This window comes from Vespula pensylvanica, chromosome 3 (assembly GCF_014466175.1).
Source record: "Vespula pensylvanica isolate Volc-1 chromosome 3, ASM1446617v1, whole genome shotgun sequence".
Taxonomy (NCBI): domain Eukaryota; kingdom Metazoa; phylum Arthropoda; class Insecta; order Hymenoptera; family Vespidae; genus Vespula; species Vespula pensylvanica.
In genome coordinates, this window is record NC_057687.1 from 7,776,081 (window position 1) to 7,792,567 (window position 16,487).

A 16,487-nucleotide genomic window follows, 5' to 3' on the forward strand; every position below is an offset into this window, starting at 1 on the left:
TTTTGTAGTGAACGCATGTAGTGTATTTTGCTTACATTTTCAGCTATTCTATACTATTACATCATCGTATATGTATACATTTGTATATTAAACTGCCGAGAAAAAAGTATCATGCACACTTATTATAATGTCTATCTCGAAAGAACGATGGAATCAAATGTGTGTGATGATTCGATTTTTATTTGATTTAAAAAAAAACAAATTAATGAAAAATTAAATGGAAAATGAACATCGTTGCTTGCTCGGAGTTAATCGTTTTAACTGTACATAAATATTTCATAAATATAATTATGAAACTTAATGAAAGTATTCATTTAAAACTGTGTTCTCATTCTTTCTTTGTATATATAAATATTTATATAGAAATTATCGGAAATAGTTAAATATTTTACGTACATATCATTAGTTGAAAATAGAATTAAAAAAGAAAAAGAAATTAATTAAAACACGTTATGAATTAGCACCCTTTTTTCGATAATCTCTATACATTTATGACGAAAATTCAAATATGTCATATTTTTCAATGTCCTTCCTTTAAAATATGTATGTATGTACGTCCACGTTTAAACATTGGAAGACAATACAAAGCGTATTATCTATCGAGGGACTCTATTAAATGTATTTTTATTGAGAAAAAGTGAAAAAGAGGGAGATAGAGAGAGAGAGAGAAAGAGACAGATATATAATAAAAATGTTGGTACTAACATCTACCTATCTTTCTACTTAAGAAAATTAAGGCGTATAAAAATCTTAAAAGGCTGTATCAAGCTGTAGCAAAAAGATTAATGAACTTTTTATCTTCTTTTCTTTTTTTAGTTCATCGTATCGTTTAAAAGTTTAAAATTATTATTACTATTATTATTATAATTATAATTATTATATGTATCTATAGATGTATCAACGATTCGTGTGTGTGAATTCATAAGTTTCTTTTTTCTTTTTTCTTTCTTTTGTTTATCGATAAAATCTCAAGCAAGATAGCCTATCACTTAATCATCATGTGAATAATGAACATATGAATGAAAACAATATTCGTCGATCTTATCCAAAGAGTTTGTCGAAGCACCCATGGCAGTATGGTTTATCGTTTTGTTCCTTGAAAGTACCCTTATTTAATTGTTTTAAACAGAATGCACAGACAAAGTGCTCTGGATGGAATTTTCGGAACATGGCAGTTATACAGCGTCCTATAATTATAAAAGATACAAACAAATAAAAAAAAAAAAAGATAAAATAAGATTATTAAATTTAGTTAAAATTTATATATTATTTATTGTGTATTGATATTTACCTGTTATTGGTTTATGACAACCAGCACACAATGAACCTCTTTTGGCGTGATAATGTGTTTCACAATAGGGTAATCCTTCATGATCGAAAAAGGACCCTCCTTGAAATTTCTGCCTACAGTCCTGCAAAAACATCAATTTGATTTTCTTTAATTTTTTTTTCTTTTTTTTTTTTTTTCCTTATAGTGTATATTATTACTAACAATTCAATCATTTTAATAAAAATATATATTACGATCTCAACTCATTGTTATTCATAATATCCTTTTTATATAATTCAAATATTAAAAAAAAAAAAAAACAAATAATGCGTATTATAAACACATAAAATTGTTAAAAGGAATTATAATTAAAATTCGAATAACAATGTATCAAAATTCTATAATATACATTTTCTAAAGAAAAAAAAAATCAAAAACGCAAATGTACACGAATATGCGTACGAATGTACACAAATGTAAACAAATCTATAAGAAAAAAAATAAAACTCTCATTTTATGTAATCTCTATGTATACTAATTATATATATACTAATCGATCATATGTGTGACGGTAATAACAATAATTTATTTATAGAATATGAATCATGCCATATAAATAAAATTTGTCGAAAAATTGACAAAAATCAACTATTACCATACAAAGCGTCTATATACGTATATATATATACACACACACACATATATATATATGTTATGTATATATATATATATATATACATACATATATCAAATAATAAAATACATAAAAAAAAATATATATATATCAAAGAGCAATCGTATGCTTAGACACGTTTCTAAAATTAGACGGCATGAGTGCAACGCGGCCGTGTTCGTATCACACGGGCTTTCAACGAACACGCGTACGATTTTGTCGCACGCGATTCAATGTCACCCTAGTGTGTTCTATATGTGTGTGTTTTGTTTTTTTTTTTTTTTATTTTCTTTCTCATATATATTTTTTTTAATAATAATTTATTACATTCTTTTTCTCTTTCATTAGCCTCATACATATTTAATAACATCTTTAACATGTAACATTACATAAAACGATCTTTTAACTATTTCGATCGAGCTTGAATAAAAAATAATCACTATCAAAAAAAAGAAAAAAGAAGTAAGAAAAAAGAGAAAAAAAATGTCAATACGAAAAAAAACCCTATTAAATTTTTGAAAAGAATATCTAATAATAACGACCGCATCGCGCGTGTCCGTGTACATGTGTGTTTTTGTGTAATGAAAAAAATATTCTGCTCGTCGTTCGATATAACACCTGTTTGAGAAAAAAAAAGAAATAGAAGAAAAAAAATGTCGGCTTTGCATTTCTCAAGCCAACAAGATAAATGAATAACATCTGTAGTAAAGGGGGTTGCTTTCAGGTAGGGTTAAGGGGAGGGAATAATAGACATTTTCTATAAGAAAATAGAATAGTAATAATCAACGACTGTGAACATCGCAAAATTCATTTTTCTTTTCTTTGTTCTTTTTTTTTTCTAGGCCGTCTCTTCCTCTTCTTCTTCTTCCTCATCCACGCCAACACATTTTGGACACACTGGTTTTCCTTCCATAGCGTAGAACGATTTACCAGAAACCGGTTTCTTGCAATCCTGTAATTGTTAACATTTAAAACACACAAGGATGACATATGAAAATATTAAAAAAAAAAAAAGAAAAGAAGAAGAAGAAAGAAAGAAAAAATCAATCGAATCCAAATAGGTAACGTTGCGATTTGATTTCCTGTTAAAATCAACATATCATTATCATTATTAATTATTTAATCAATTAATGAATTAATAATTATTATTAACAAATTAAACGTACTCTGCAGACGAAACAATCCGGATGCCATTGACTGTTCAATGCAGAAATATAATTTTCTATGATTGCTCGATTGCAACCACCGCATTTAGGTGCGAACATGTCGAAGAAATCTTCCCGACAATATGGCTTTCCATCTCGTTCGTGAAAACCTTCCTCACCAAATTGTTTGCCACATTGAGCACAGAAGAAGTGTTCCGTGTGCCAAGTCTTCTCCAAAGCGGTAACACATTTCTACAAAAAAGTTTTATCATGTCTGATAATTCCTAGAAGACATCATCATCATGATACATAAGATATATATATATATATATATATATATATATATATATATATATCAACTTATCAATGAAGATCTTTAGTATCTTACGTCGAGAATTGGACCATTGCAATAAGCACAACGCGGTGAGAAAAGATTATGGTAATCAGGTTCACAATAAGGATGTCCTTCTCTTTCAAAAAAGTTACGTGTACCCAATTCTTGATTGCAATGAGTACATGTGAAGTGTTCAGGGTGCCAGGTCTTACCCAAGGCCGTGATAACCTAAATAAAAAGATAATGAATAATATAAAACATGATGGAACAAAAAAAAATATGGAGTGATGATCAAGAAGATCGATTGGTCGTCATTCACCTGGCCTACGATAGGTTTCTCGCAGGCACTGCAGCATCCCTTTTGCGTAGTGTTCACACCTTGACGGCTCATATCTGCCTGAAGATTTCCTAGCATAGAATCCAACTGATTCTGTTTGATTTGTGTCGCGGCTTGTGCGGTATGACTTTCTCCGTGCTGTTGTTGCTGATAATGATGTGTCGTTTGAGTTTCTGTAATGTGTATTCTCGTTTGTGTACCCTCAGCCGGTGGCAATGGGCTTTGCGAACTTTTAGTCGCTTTATTGGGCTTAGCGTATGGAGAATCGGTCACCGTTTGATGTTGATGAGAGCTGCTATTGATCTGGAAAATAAACGGGACTATGAAAGACCTTGTAGTTTTATTCGTTCGTCTAGAAATAAAAAATAATAATAATAAATAAATAAATAAATAAATAAATAAATAAATAAAAATCAAAACAAAAATAAAAATGGACAATGAAATGGAACGATCCAATCTCCTTTTTTTTCTTTCTTTCTTTTTTCTTTTTTATTCTTTCATTCTCATCAAGATCTTAAAGCTTTGAAACGTGTAAGTCGGATATAATCTATGAGAAAATGTCAAGGTAGGGTTTTCAAGGTATCTTATATGAAAACTAAGGAGAGAAAAAAAAGAAAAAAAAAAGAGGAAGCGTTGTTTAGATCCTCACTGTGGGAGATGTCGAGTGTTACAGGCGAGCTTGCAGACTGGCCGAAAGCTTTCGGCGGCTTCGTGGATCACTAGACACCTCTCCCCACCCCCTTCTTCTTCTTCTTCTTCACCCACCCCTCCTATATATTTTCCCTCCACGCCACGTAGACACAGTGAAAATCAAGAGAAGTGGAGAAAAGGAGACGCCAAAAGAGAGGGGAAGAGAAGAGGAAGAGCGTAACCGGGTAGGTAATTCTACTGCTCCGGTGGATGGTGGAATGAAAGTTATTTTGGTAACTCGCGGAGCCAAGAATGGGCAGGAGTAGTTTGAACATCACTGTTTTCTGATTCTGCAGTGAATTGAGAGAGTGTGAATAGCCCACATATTACATGTCAGTCTTACCAAAAAAGAAAATAATAATCAATTAGGAATTTTTTTCTTTTCCTTTTTTTCTTTTTTTTTTTTTTTTTTTTTTTTTTTTGACATTATCGATCATGAACACATAGATCCTTGACAATTGATCTTCACTTCTCTTCGTCATCGGTTTGATCCTCACCTTCTGGTTACCCCTATCCCCACTCCTACCCTCACTCCTATCCCCCTTCTTGTCTCTCTTTATTTTAAGAGTCAAATAAGTTATACCTTGAACTCGGAAAGGGAGGCCATCAAATCGTCGAGCTCTTTCGTTGCGTTACTGGCAGTATGACCGTTGGCATAACTACGTTGTTGAATCTCTGATCGATTCAAGGAACCATGCTGACTCGAAGGGTAACCATCGTAGACCGGTTGAATCTCTGTTGAGGTTTCCTGTATGGTGACCTTCACTCTACCATCGCTAGGATAATCCCTAACGATGATATAATTTTTGTTGTTGTTATTTTTTGGAATTTCAATAATTTTTTTTTAGCAATAACCATCTTTGATTTTTTTTTCTTTTTTATGAAAATTTATGCTTACCCATTAGGCACCGCTGTGTTAAGTTCTTCGAGCAAAGCATCGACGGTGGGGCGAGGGGCTGACATACTACTTGGTGAACGAAGCATCGGACTAGTCGTACCCCCATTTACACCCCCCGTTGATACATGACTATCTACAAAGACGGATATCTTTTATCGACTTTAGTTCGAAGGTTCTTACTTCAAACAAATTCAATATAGATAATGTAGAGAGTTAAGAAACAAAGTTATTTAATATATTTTAATATGATTAGTATAATTTTAGTTTTGTTAATAATTTATATATATATATATATATATATATATTTAATATAAAAACTATGTAATATGAGATATAAAAAATATATTTGAAAAATATATATTCAATATATTAATATTATTAAACAATAATATCTTGATAAATGAAATATAATTAAGAGACATTTTGTAAACATTATATATACTAAAAAAAATAGATATAATTGCTGCATATTATTTATAAATATCCTTTTAAAAATTATTTAAAAACGAAATAAATAAAATATAATTGTAAGATATTTCGAAAAAAAAAAAAATTAATTATTTGTTTCATAAACTCTTCTCTATAAGTTTACTTTATTTTAGACAAGTAATAAGATTCGATACTAACCTCTTTCATGATAATGCGAATTGTAACGTGCATTGCTCAAATCTTGAAGCAACGTGTCCAATTCAGAAAGATTGTTGTTCAACGATGGCATTTTTCCACCAGTGCTAGGATTTTGTGTATAAGTTGTACTCGAAGATTTTGTTATGGTCTCCTCGATGGCCTCACGATTTTGATAAGTCGGCTGTAATATTTGTAAGTCGAACGTAAAAACCGAAAAATAATATCTCGATGAATTTTCAAAGTAACTTTTTGCCCATCTTTCAAAAATACTTAGACAACAGAAGTATACGTTCATACGTGTGTGTGTTTTTAAACATATACCACACACGAGAAGATATAAATATATTTATATGTGTAAAACATTACAAACTTTCCGTGACGAATTTTCGTCAGGTGTGGAATAGTGATTCATTGACGATAAATCAAAGTGAGATTGTTAATACCAAACAAATCGATTTGTTTTTCGAACAATAGGTTCGACACATAACAAAAGTTTCACAAGAAATAGACAAATCCACACGTTACATGCACACGCATAGAGAGATGAAGCAAAAACGAGTTTAACGATGTTTCAGTAACTCTTTAGAATTTAATTTGTCGGTATATAAAAAGTTGTATATCAGTTATAATATAAGATATTTTAAAAATAATATAATTATATACCATAGTATAAAATCATATTAAATATTATAATTATAATATAACTAATATATCATATTAGTATAATTATACCAATTATGAACATATATAACAATAACAGTAAGTGTAAATAATATTTAAAAAGCTATATAAAAAAAAAAATAAATAAATAAAAAAATAAAAAAGAAAACATCTAATTTAAAGTAACGATTCATTTTTCTTTCGATAAAATGGAATGAAGTGTAAAAAAAAAAAAAAGAAGAAGAAAAGTTACAGAACGTCGTCGAAAGTTAAAAGGCAAATAAACGTGTTTTCAAATTAATTAAAATAAAAGAACAAGAGATCACATAGGATATTTTTAATGTATGTACATAATATGAAATGTAAACACATATATACATGTATCTGTATTATAAATGTGAACGCGCATGATTTTTGGCTTCTTTTCCCGCTTTTATCACCCTGCCAAAATCCTTAGGTACGCACATTATTTTCAAAACATGATGTCATTATCGGCTATACTAAAGTGCCTTTGTAAATACATACATTATCAATTAGCACGAAGAAACGAGCTAGGAACAAGGCGTACGTATGTATATTTCCAATTCAATCCAATCCAGACGCTTGCCAATAAGTTCATCCCGTGAAGGTCTCGTTTGATACAAAATTATCGTGTTAACGCATCTCTCTCCACCGAGGATCAAAATAATTCCAGTATTTATATAATAATTTATTGTACGCCCGCGAATATTACGACGCTTCGTGTTTGGCCGTTTACAAGCTAATAAAAATAATAAGAATAGAAATGGCGACGATGATAATGAAATTAAACGTTTGAAAAATTATTACCAATGACTGATTTCTTTTTAATATAAACATATAAACTCTTACGAACTATTCTTATATAATTTCTATTCTGCTCCATCAAAAAAAAAAAAATAAAATAAAATAAAATAAGTAAATAAATAAATAAAAAACTCATTAACAATATTAACAAATAAATATAAATATTCTATGAAATGAGTATGTAACACATTATGTAAATCATCTCGAGGGGAGAAAAAATATGAAAAGAATTTTTCAGTTGTTTTTTTCTTTTTTTTTTTTTATGATGTTCATTCGACCATAGAAAATTCCTCCTTTTTGTAATAAAACATTAGAAACGGCATATCCTTCGAAACTAGGTTGCCTGCAAAGTTACCAATCCAAAAATATCCGTAGCGAACGAGTAGAAACATGTCAGCAAGACGTATCGGATTATCACACTAAATCGTAACGTTTCAGGAAAATATCAAAAACGAAAATAAGAGAAAGAAAGAGAGAGAGAGAGAAGGAGAGAGAAAAAGGAGAATCGATTAGTAAAACAACAAAAATCAAAATTTCAACGAATTCGAAATCGATTTAATTTGCGTCCTTGTTCGAAATCAAACTCCCGATTGTATTCGATCGACTTTTATCGTGTGAAAAGAATAAATAAATATCGATGAATATTACGATCGTGAAATTCACTATGCTACACGAGTTTATAAATAACTTCAATGATCTAACAATAAATTAGATTTCTTTCGTGAATAAGAATAAAATGACTAACATATTACAAAAAAAAAAAAAAAAGAGAGAGAGAAAAATAAGAAACATATAAGAGAAACTTTGAACATCGATATTAAGACAATTTGTAAATCAAAAAGGAGTATAAAATAGTAATGTAATCGATTAATAGTCGAATCGATTTAATCTATCGAAGAAATAATCGAAAAATTGATTAATTTGCAAATACTCTTTTCTCTTCACAATTTTATTTGAAATGGTATCGCAGTGTATTTTCTTGTTACTTTTTAAAATAAAGTAAGTAGAGATCGTAAATCTGCATCAAAAATAATACAAAAATGAGTAAATAAAATATAAATACGTATATGTATGTATATATACGTAACAAATAATAGAAAGTTTTATTAAGTGAATAATTCTTATATAATTAAAATGTTTGTGTAATTAAAATAGTTATTTGTCGAAAATAATTTATAATGATTTCTTTTAAAATAAATTATATATATGTAATTCAAAAACAATAAAAAATAACAACCCTATTTCACAAATGTATTAGACATAAATTATTATTGAAAAGTCAATCAGTTAATAATAATCTAATTTCATAATTAATAAAATAAATAAATAAATAAAATAAATAAATAAATAAAGAGATAAAAAAAGAAAGAAAGAGAGATCTAAAGAAAATCAATAAATAATAATAAATCGAGATAAAAATCTTAATTTTGTGAATCTTATCTTCAATATAACTTTTATTGTTTATACGAATTGTTGCAATGATCATATTCTGTTTACATAAACGAGAAATGTGTCAACACATCGAAAGTATATATGTAATTTACGTAGAAACATCTCCTTGAATATCTAACAAATATTTGGCGTTGCACACGATACAATACAACATATAATTCGTCGTAGGATCGAGATCTTTTGTCTTTTTATTTTTTTTTTATTTATCTTTTTTCTTCTTTTTTTTTTTCTTTTAATTTAAATAAAATATCTGACGTTCAGAATGACGATTTATTAAAAAAATGAGTTATTATTATCGGCCTTACACATGCTACGAATAAATATGTCCACCTATACTTATACAACCACCTACATCTTTTCTTTTACATAGTCGATTTCTATTGTATCTATTAATATTTGAGTGCAATTCTTATGATGCAAATCGCCTAACTTATTTTTATTATTATTATTTTTTTTTTCTTTTTTTAATATACAAAGTATAAGAACATTAACATAAAAAATATCTGTATATTTATTGTTGTATATGCGCGCGCAGATTTATAATAGAAAATTCAAATAAACAATTGTATTATTTTTTGTATCGTATATATATATATATATATATATATATATATATATATATATATATACACATATACATACTAAGGTTAACAATGTCTATATGTTTATTTACAGAAACGTCCATCTGTGTATACAGTATACACTTATAATAAAAAGTCAAAATAACAAATTACAACTATATCAAATCACTCGAACCAGGTAAAAAAATTTGCGCGTAGAAAGCGAAACGCAAAAGATATAAATAATTCAGTCTGTTCTGCAACTAGAAGAATCAATAAAATTGACGGGAAAAGAGACAGGTGTGCTTGCAAAAACGATCGATAATAGTCCTCGTACTTCGTTCATATGTAAGTACGGAAACTATAGTTTATTTCTTATTCTCGTGTTTTCTTGAGTTCAACGTTTGTGTTATCCACGGGAAAGAACAAAAAAATAATAATAAAAAGGAATATATCAAAACGCAATAATAATAATATAAAATAATACAAGTGAATATATTTTTATTGTTCGATTCGATTTAATAACGAAAGATGTTAGATATTAGATCGATTAATTAAAGCATGTATGATAATGTTGCATAATGAACTAAGAATAAATGAAACAAGTAATCCGTTTGACGAATATTATCTTAAGTTTTGATCGCATCAAAGACGAGACTTATTTCCTCTTGAATATTTGTCTTTAAGATGAAAAAAGAAAAAGATGAAAAAAAGGAAAAACAACCTCCATCAAAGTCGAGGATTTAGTGACGATGAGAGTCGATTTTAGACACCATATTGCTTCTAACTTTAGATACTTCTTACGCCACACACGCTTGAAAGAGTTCTCTTAACTTTCCAAGTTGTCCAGACATCATGTTTCGACTATCTTTATCGATTGTTATTATCTGTCGTTATCGAGTTACAAATTTTCGATGCATTTCTTGTAAAAAAGAAGATCAAACAACAACTAAAAAAGTAATTATGTTAAATTCGTAATAAAATATGATCGAATACAATATCTCGAATAGACCTTCCTCATTTAGTCAATATTTTTTTTCCTCGTAGTAATTGGAAAGAAAAACATAATTTAATTGATTAAATAAAAAAAAAAATAAAAAAATAAAAAAAACGAGCTTCGTATTTATCGAAATTAATTTCTGTGTAAATGATAGATTTGTATTATAATTACTTGATGTAATTTATATCACAATTATAATGTAATTAGTACGAACGAATTGACACAAATAATAATAATAATAATAATAATAATAATAATAGTTACATTAATCGTAAATATGTTAGTGCAATTTATTACATATAAACAAGAAATAAATAAAATAAATAATTTTTTAATCGGTTCGTTTTATCGTTTTAAAATGTTTAGTAATTTATGTTAATTATGATACAAGAACCAAATAGGAATATTCTCTTTGTAAAACACGAAACGAATATACTCGGTTAAATCGAATTTGGCACTCCATCGCAATATATCGACGGGCAAAGTTTATTTACGGATTCTTCTGCTTCGTACAGGCAGTCGCTTCCGTCGTCGAAGTAATGACGACGAGCGACCACCGAACGGGATCACTCTATTTCGGGATATTATGGAATATCAAGGGAAGGTCAACATCAGACTTTAAATTTGACGACGATTCTACTAACAAAACCACGCATGTTACCACTATCGACATCTTTCGGAAAAATTTGACGTCCTATTAACAAATCGATCAATCGCCGATAATGTAGATATTCTTTTTATTAATCGATTTCCCATATGACTAATGTTGATTGGAAGAAAAGTCCAATCGTATTTTTTTAAATATGAAGATAATTGTTCAATTAAACAATAAACTATAAAAGAAACATTTTATAAAAAATAATATGTGAGAAAAAATTGAAAACTCGTACGTCGAATTTTCATCGGGAGGGAAAAAAAAGCATGTTTATTGTTTCTCCAATAGTATGAAAATAATTTTTGAATTTATCAAAATATAATAAGTAAAACTATACTTTAATGGAAAAAAAAAAAAAAAAAAAAATAAGCGATGAAAAATATCAATAGTGCGTATATCAATAGAATCAAACTTTCCTTTTTTATTATTTGTAATAGGATAATCGGTATATAGATTCCTACATTGACTTGACGATGCCATCTATCAGAATAATGTTGCAACTATATATCACAAAAATGATGGAGTTGGTATAACGTAGTGGCGCGTGAATTTTATCTTTCACTTTTTTCATTTATTTTCATAAAAATTTTCGTTGGTTATCTGCGAACTCGGTCGATAATCTTATAATCATTAAAATATTTCAAAAATTAATATGAAATAAATTCAAATGTGTAACCACAACTCCAATCATTCGTAATAGTCAATAAAATCTTGTAGATGTAATAAACAGATTAATTTCAATAGGTGATATCATTTAATAATTATTTTCTATTATGTAAGTTGTCACAAAACCAGTATAATAAAATACCATTAACAAAGAGATTCAAAAAAGGAGGAAAGAAAACCTCAAACGTCGTCATCATGTTTCCATTCGTGCTAATATGTACGTTACAAATCTTTTACGTAAACATCTCGAGTAACGCGATTTTTTACGTGCCTTCAGCAAACTTTTCGCTATCGCGAACAAAACTGGTATCACGTTTAGGTGCATAACAGATACAGCCGTGTCTAAAATAATCGATGACATATGTGGGTGTTCCTCTTCTTTTACGACTCATTAAGTATTCGATAGGATGGTAAAACGATGAAAGAGAAACGCATCGTTTTAATAAATAATTATAGGAATATGACGCTGTCGATACAAAAAAAAATCATTGTAGACTTTTTTCTCGGTCGATAATATCGCACATATCACATATCATCGTATATCTTATTTTTTAAATTATTACATATTCGATCTTTTTTTTTTTTTTTACTTGATTTAAAATTAATTCTATTGTTTATAAAAAATTAATGAACTCTTCGAGCACTTTTGTTTATAAATCACTAATTTAACATCACGTTGATGGATTTTTTATAATGTTAAAATCAATAAAAAACATCACGGACGTCTCAAACAAAATTCATAACAAATCATTAATTTTCAACATCAAATTGATACATGTTAGATAATAGACTTACCGATTGTGACGGTAATGGAGAAGTTCTACTTTCGTAAGATCTATATGCATTCGTGTTATGCGTTCTTGCACCATTTAACGAACCGTAACCTGGTGTAGCGTTGCTACTAACGTGATTGCCTTCGGACGATACAGTGTTTTGTAAATCCGCCAATAGGGCATCTGGAAAATAAAAAAAGGAACGAATTGTTTCAAAATTTCGAACAAAAGTTATTTCGTAATATATAAAGTGTAAATGATAACGTTCGAGGGGAAAAGTTCATAAAAGAATTTTGTAATATTTTCGTAACGCTTATCAGAATGTGTTAATTGAACGAATTTGATGATGACGTCATAGATACGCATACACACAAGTCGGACAATACTTATATATATACACACACATATATATATATATAAAAATGAACCAGCTTGACAATTTAATCCTTCGTAACGCCATCTTTGTTTCACGCTATCGCCAGTATCTCGTATAAATCAAATATCATATAGTTTTATGTGTGCATTCGTGTGTGTACAATTGTATATGTGCATATTATGTACCGAGAGAAAAAGAAAGATAGATTTACCAAGATTGAAAAGATTATTATCAGCCTTGTCGACTTGATAAGTCTCGTAGATGTTATTATTCTCTGTGTAAGATTGAAATGCACTGGTGTCTTGTTCCTCCATAATAAATAAAACGAGTCGACGTTCAAATAAAACAAACTTGTTTTTTCTTTACTCTGTCACTCCGATATTTTTTCCTTAAAAAAAAAATTGTTTTTTCTTTTGCGAACGTAACTTATCAACGTTCGAGAAATATTTTCACCTATTCGTCACTGTTCAAAGCGAACGCGTATGTGAGATCCACGTGAAAGAAAGAAACGAAAAAAAAGAAAGAAAGAATAATAAAATTAAAAATTGAAAAGTCGTCTGTTTCGTCCAGTAATAAAACTGAAACGAAGTAAGAAAAAAATTTATAAGTTCGTCTTGATGATATCATCCAGATGCGAAAGGTTAATGATCTTCGCTATTGTATGACGTATCCTTGACGAATATTCTTGAGAAAAAAAAAAAAACATTCATTCTTCGAATTTATTCACGTGTTGTTCGAAGAATTTTGATTATTTCTCAGATCGCTCGTTGCAAATCTTTTTCAAAAAGCTAACCTCAAATGTCATCGTTATGATTATCCATCAAAAAAGTTTTCTTTCTCGTGAAGCTAATCCCGAGAAAAAAATCTTGACGTCAAAAATTGTTTTTGAAAAAGTAACCTTGAAAATATATTACGACTATCCGTCTGAAAATCTTTTTTTCAAAAACTAACCTTCAAAAAAAAATATTATGGTTATTCGTCTAAAAATCTTTTTTAAAAAAGCTAACCTTGAAAAAATGTTATAACTATTCGTCTAAAAATCTTCAAAAAGTTAACTTTGAATGTTTTCAATTCGAAAATTCTTTTCAAAAAACTAATCTCAAAGAAATTGTTTTGTATATATATGACCTAACAACAACAACAATAATAATGATGATGATGATGATGATGATGATGATAATAATAATAATAATAATAATAATAATAATAATAATAATAATAAATCGTGTCTATCTCACAAACGCATACATTCGCTTTTACCAAGTTTGTCAAAAAGAGAAAAAAAAATAAAAAGCGAAAAAGATTGTCTACCGAATGAAATCTTTAATTCAAAAATTTAAAAAAAAAAAAAAATTCTAAATGATCACGTGTATCACAGTGTATACGAAAAAGACATCCGTGCACGTACGTCCGATCGGCGAGACGATACTGATTGTCAATAAAGTTCTCAGTAAAGGCGAAGCTGTAAGAGAGAGGAGACCGGGTCTAGATGGTTGCCCTGAGAAGGGGTAGAGGGGTTAGAGAGGGGGAAGAAGAGAAAATGGAGGGAGAATTCTTGAAGCAAGAGGTAGAAACACGATGATACTGCTTTCGTGTTAAGGAGAAGAGTTCCTAGACTTCTCTTTCTCTTTTATTTTTTCTCTATTCATCTTTCTGTCTATCTTTCTGTCTATCTGTCTGTCTTTCTCTCTCTCTCTCTCTCTCTCTTTTCAAGTAACATGCAATTGAGTGTCAGCTAACTCTTGATACGAAGAAGAAAGACAGAACACAAGTCGACAATGTGCTGGGAGATCGTTCTAAGGAAAATATCCTTTGAGAACTCTTCTTCAATTATTATTATTTTTTTTTAATTCTATTTTTCAAACCTTCAAATCGAAAAAAAAAAAGAGAATTGAAAAGAATTTTTCTCTAGCTCACATATGACGCTCTTATATACAAAGTTATAGAATTTAAGGTTATGATAATAAAATAAACTCGAAAATTTTCAATTGATGGGAACATATATTAAACATACCATTCTTTTCCTTTTCATTTTCTCTTTTTCTTTTAACATAGACGTTCCTATAAAGAAGAAAAAAAAAACAATTTGAGTCTATGATGATAGAAGATCCTAAAATAAACGAAGAAAAATTGTGTATGCATCCTTCCTTTAAAACTGGATTTTTTAATCCTGCTTTTAGTTCGTATTTAAAAAAAGAAAAAAGAAGAAGAAGAAAGGAAAATAAGACTTTTTTATGAGAATTTATAAAGGAACGTTTTTTGGTATTATGTATTGTAAAGTATACGGAAATGGTAAACGCTTATATATGTATGTACATGTGAATGAGACCTAAATATTGGCCAGAAGCCCGTTCAACTTCAGGAGTCCTATTTTATACATCTGATTCATACCGTCTAACGAATCTGGGCGTCGATATTATTTGTGTGAATGTGTGCGTGATCTCGTGTAGATGACGAAGTAGAAAAAAAACATAGCAAAGAGAAAGACAGAAAGAGAGAGAGAGAGAGAGAGAGAGAGAGAGAGAGAGAGAGAGAGAGAGAAAAGAGAGACAGAGATAAAGAAATGCGAATAAATGAAGAAACCACATATACACGTTAATTATATATAAAATGACTAAGAAAAAGATGGATAAAGAAAAAAGGAGGGAGGGAGGGAGAGAGAGAGAGAGAGAGAAAGAGAGAGATGAGATAGAAAAAAAGAATAGGTATAAAAAAAAATACGAATAAATGAAAGAAACACATCAATGAACATTAATCACGTATTACACATGCGTCGAGATATATTTTTATTCGATGAAACATCGAATCATTCAGAAACAACAAAAAAAGATCATGTTTTTCTCGCGATAAGAATGATACTTACTAACGTATTGTTCCCATCGTGCATGTCGTTGGATAGTCGCCAAACGAATAGGCGACATGGGTCTCATAACGTCCGTCATATTTATCACGTTTTTATCGTTTATTCTTCTCTCTTTCTCTCTTTCTCTTCTTCTCTCTTTCCCACACCCACACACATACAGAACCTCAATAAAATTCTCCTTTCAAAAGTACCGCGAAATGTCGAAGAGATGTCAATCCTCGAATTTTATCAGAGAGTCGTCGATCTATGTATAATTACATAGACTCTGGATGAAAAGGGTGCCACGTGATTGGCTAGTAAAACGATTATATGTAAGACAAAAATAAACCTTGAATTAGAACGGGGCTAGATTATTCGTTCGTAACGATATTAAATCTGACTAACGTAAGAGTAGAAGCGAGTGAACGAATTTAAAGGTAGAAAAGAAACAAATTTTTTACATGAAAATTTCGAGAACGTTCTTTTCACTTTCCTTTTCTTTTTTTTTTTTTTTTTTTTGGAAACGTAAAAGTGTATGGGCACGTATGACATCAGGAAAAAAAATTTCTCTTCTAACTCGGTCTTCTTTTCTTTTATCTGATCTGTTATAAATTTAGGATCTATTTGTGGTACGTCGTAAATCTTTTCTCGACGTTAACAAACGTTTACGAACGGAACGGAACGGAACGGAACGGAACAGAACG

General features: G+C 29.4%; 1 protein-coding gene across 6 annotated transcripts in view; it reads right to left on the minus strand.

Annotated features, from left to right (window-relative positions):
* LOC122628115 (leupaxin) overlaps positions 1–16,487 on the minus strand; it is a 25,149-nt gene continuing 8,662 nt past the window's right edge. For 3 of the 6 annotated variants that reach the window (XM_043809999.1, XM_043809996.1, XM_043809998.1), the window contains exons 2-10: positions 12,588–12,748; positions 5,975–6,155; positions 5,348–5,480; positions 5,033–5,237; positions 3,742–4,062; positions 3,477–3,650; positions 3,110–3,340; positions 1,292–1,412; positions 1–1,187 (exon numbers count right to left, since the gene is read on the minus strand). In XM_043809999.1, coding sequence (XP_043665934.1) covers positions 1,042–1,187; positions 1,292–1,412; positions 3,110–3,340; positions 3,477–3,650; positions 3,742–4,062; positions 5,033–5,237; positions 5,348–5,480; positions 5,975–6,155; positions 12,588–12,748 — 1,673 coding nt within the window. In that variant the 3' untranslated portion in view covers positions 1–1,041. Of the gene's footprint in view, positions 1,188–1,291; positions 1,413–2,701; positions 2,896–3,109; positions 3,341–3,476; positions 3,651–3,741; positions 4,063–5,032; positions 5,238–5,347; positions 5,481–5,974; positions 6,156–12,587; positions 12,749–13,152; positions 13,706–15,804; positions 16,098–16,487 lie in introns of those variants that run through there. The other 3 variants (XM_043809997.1, XM_043809995.1, XM_043810000.1) reach the window with 3 other exon arrangements.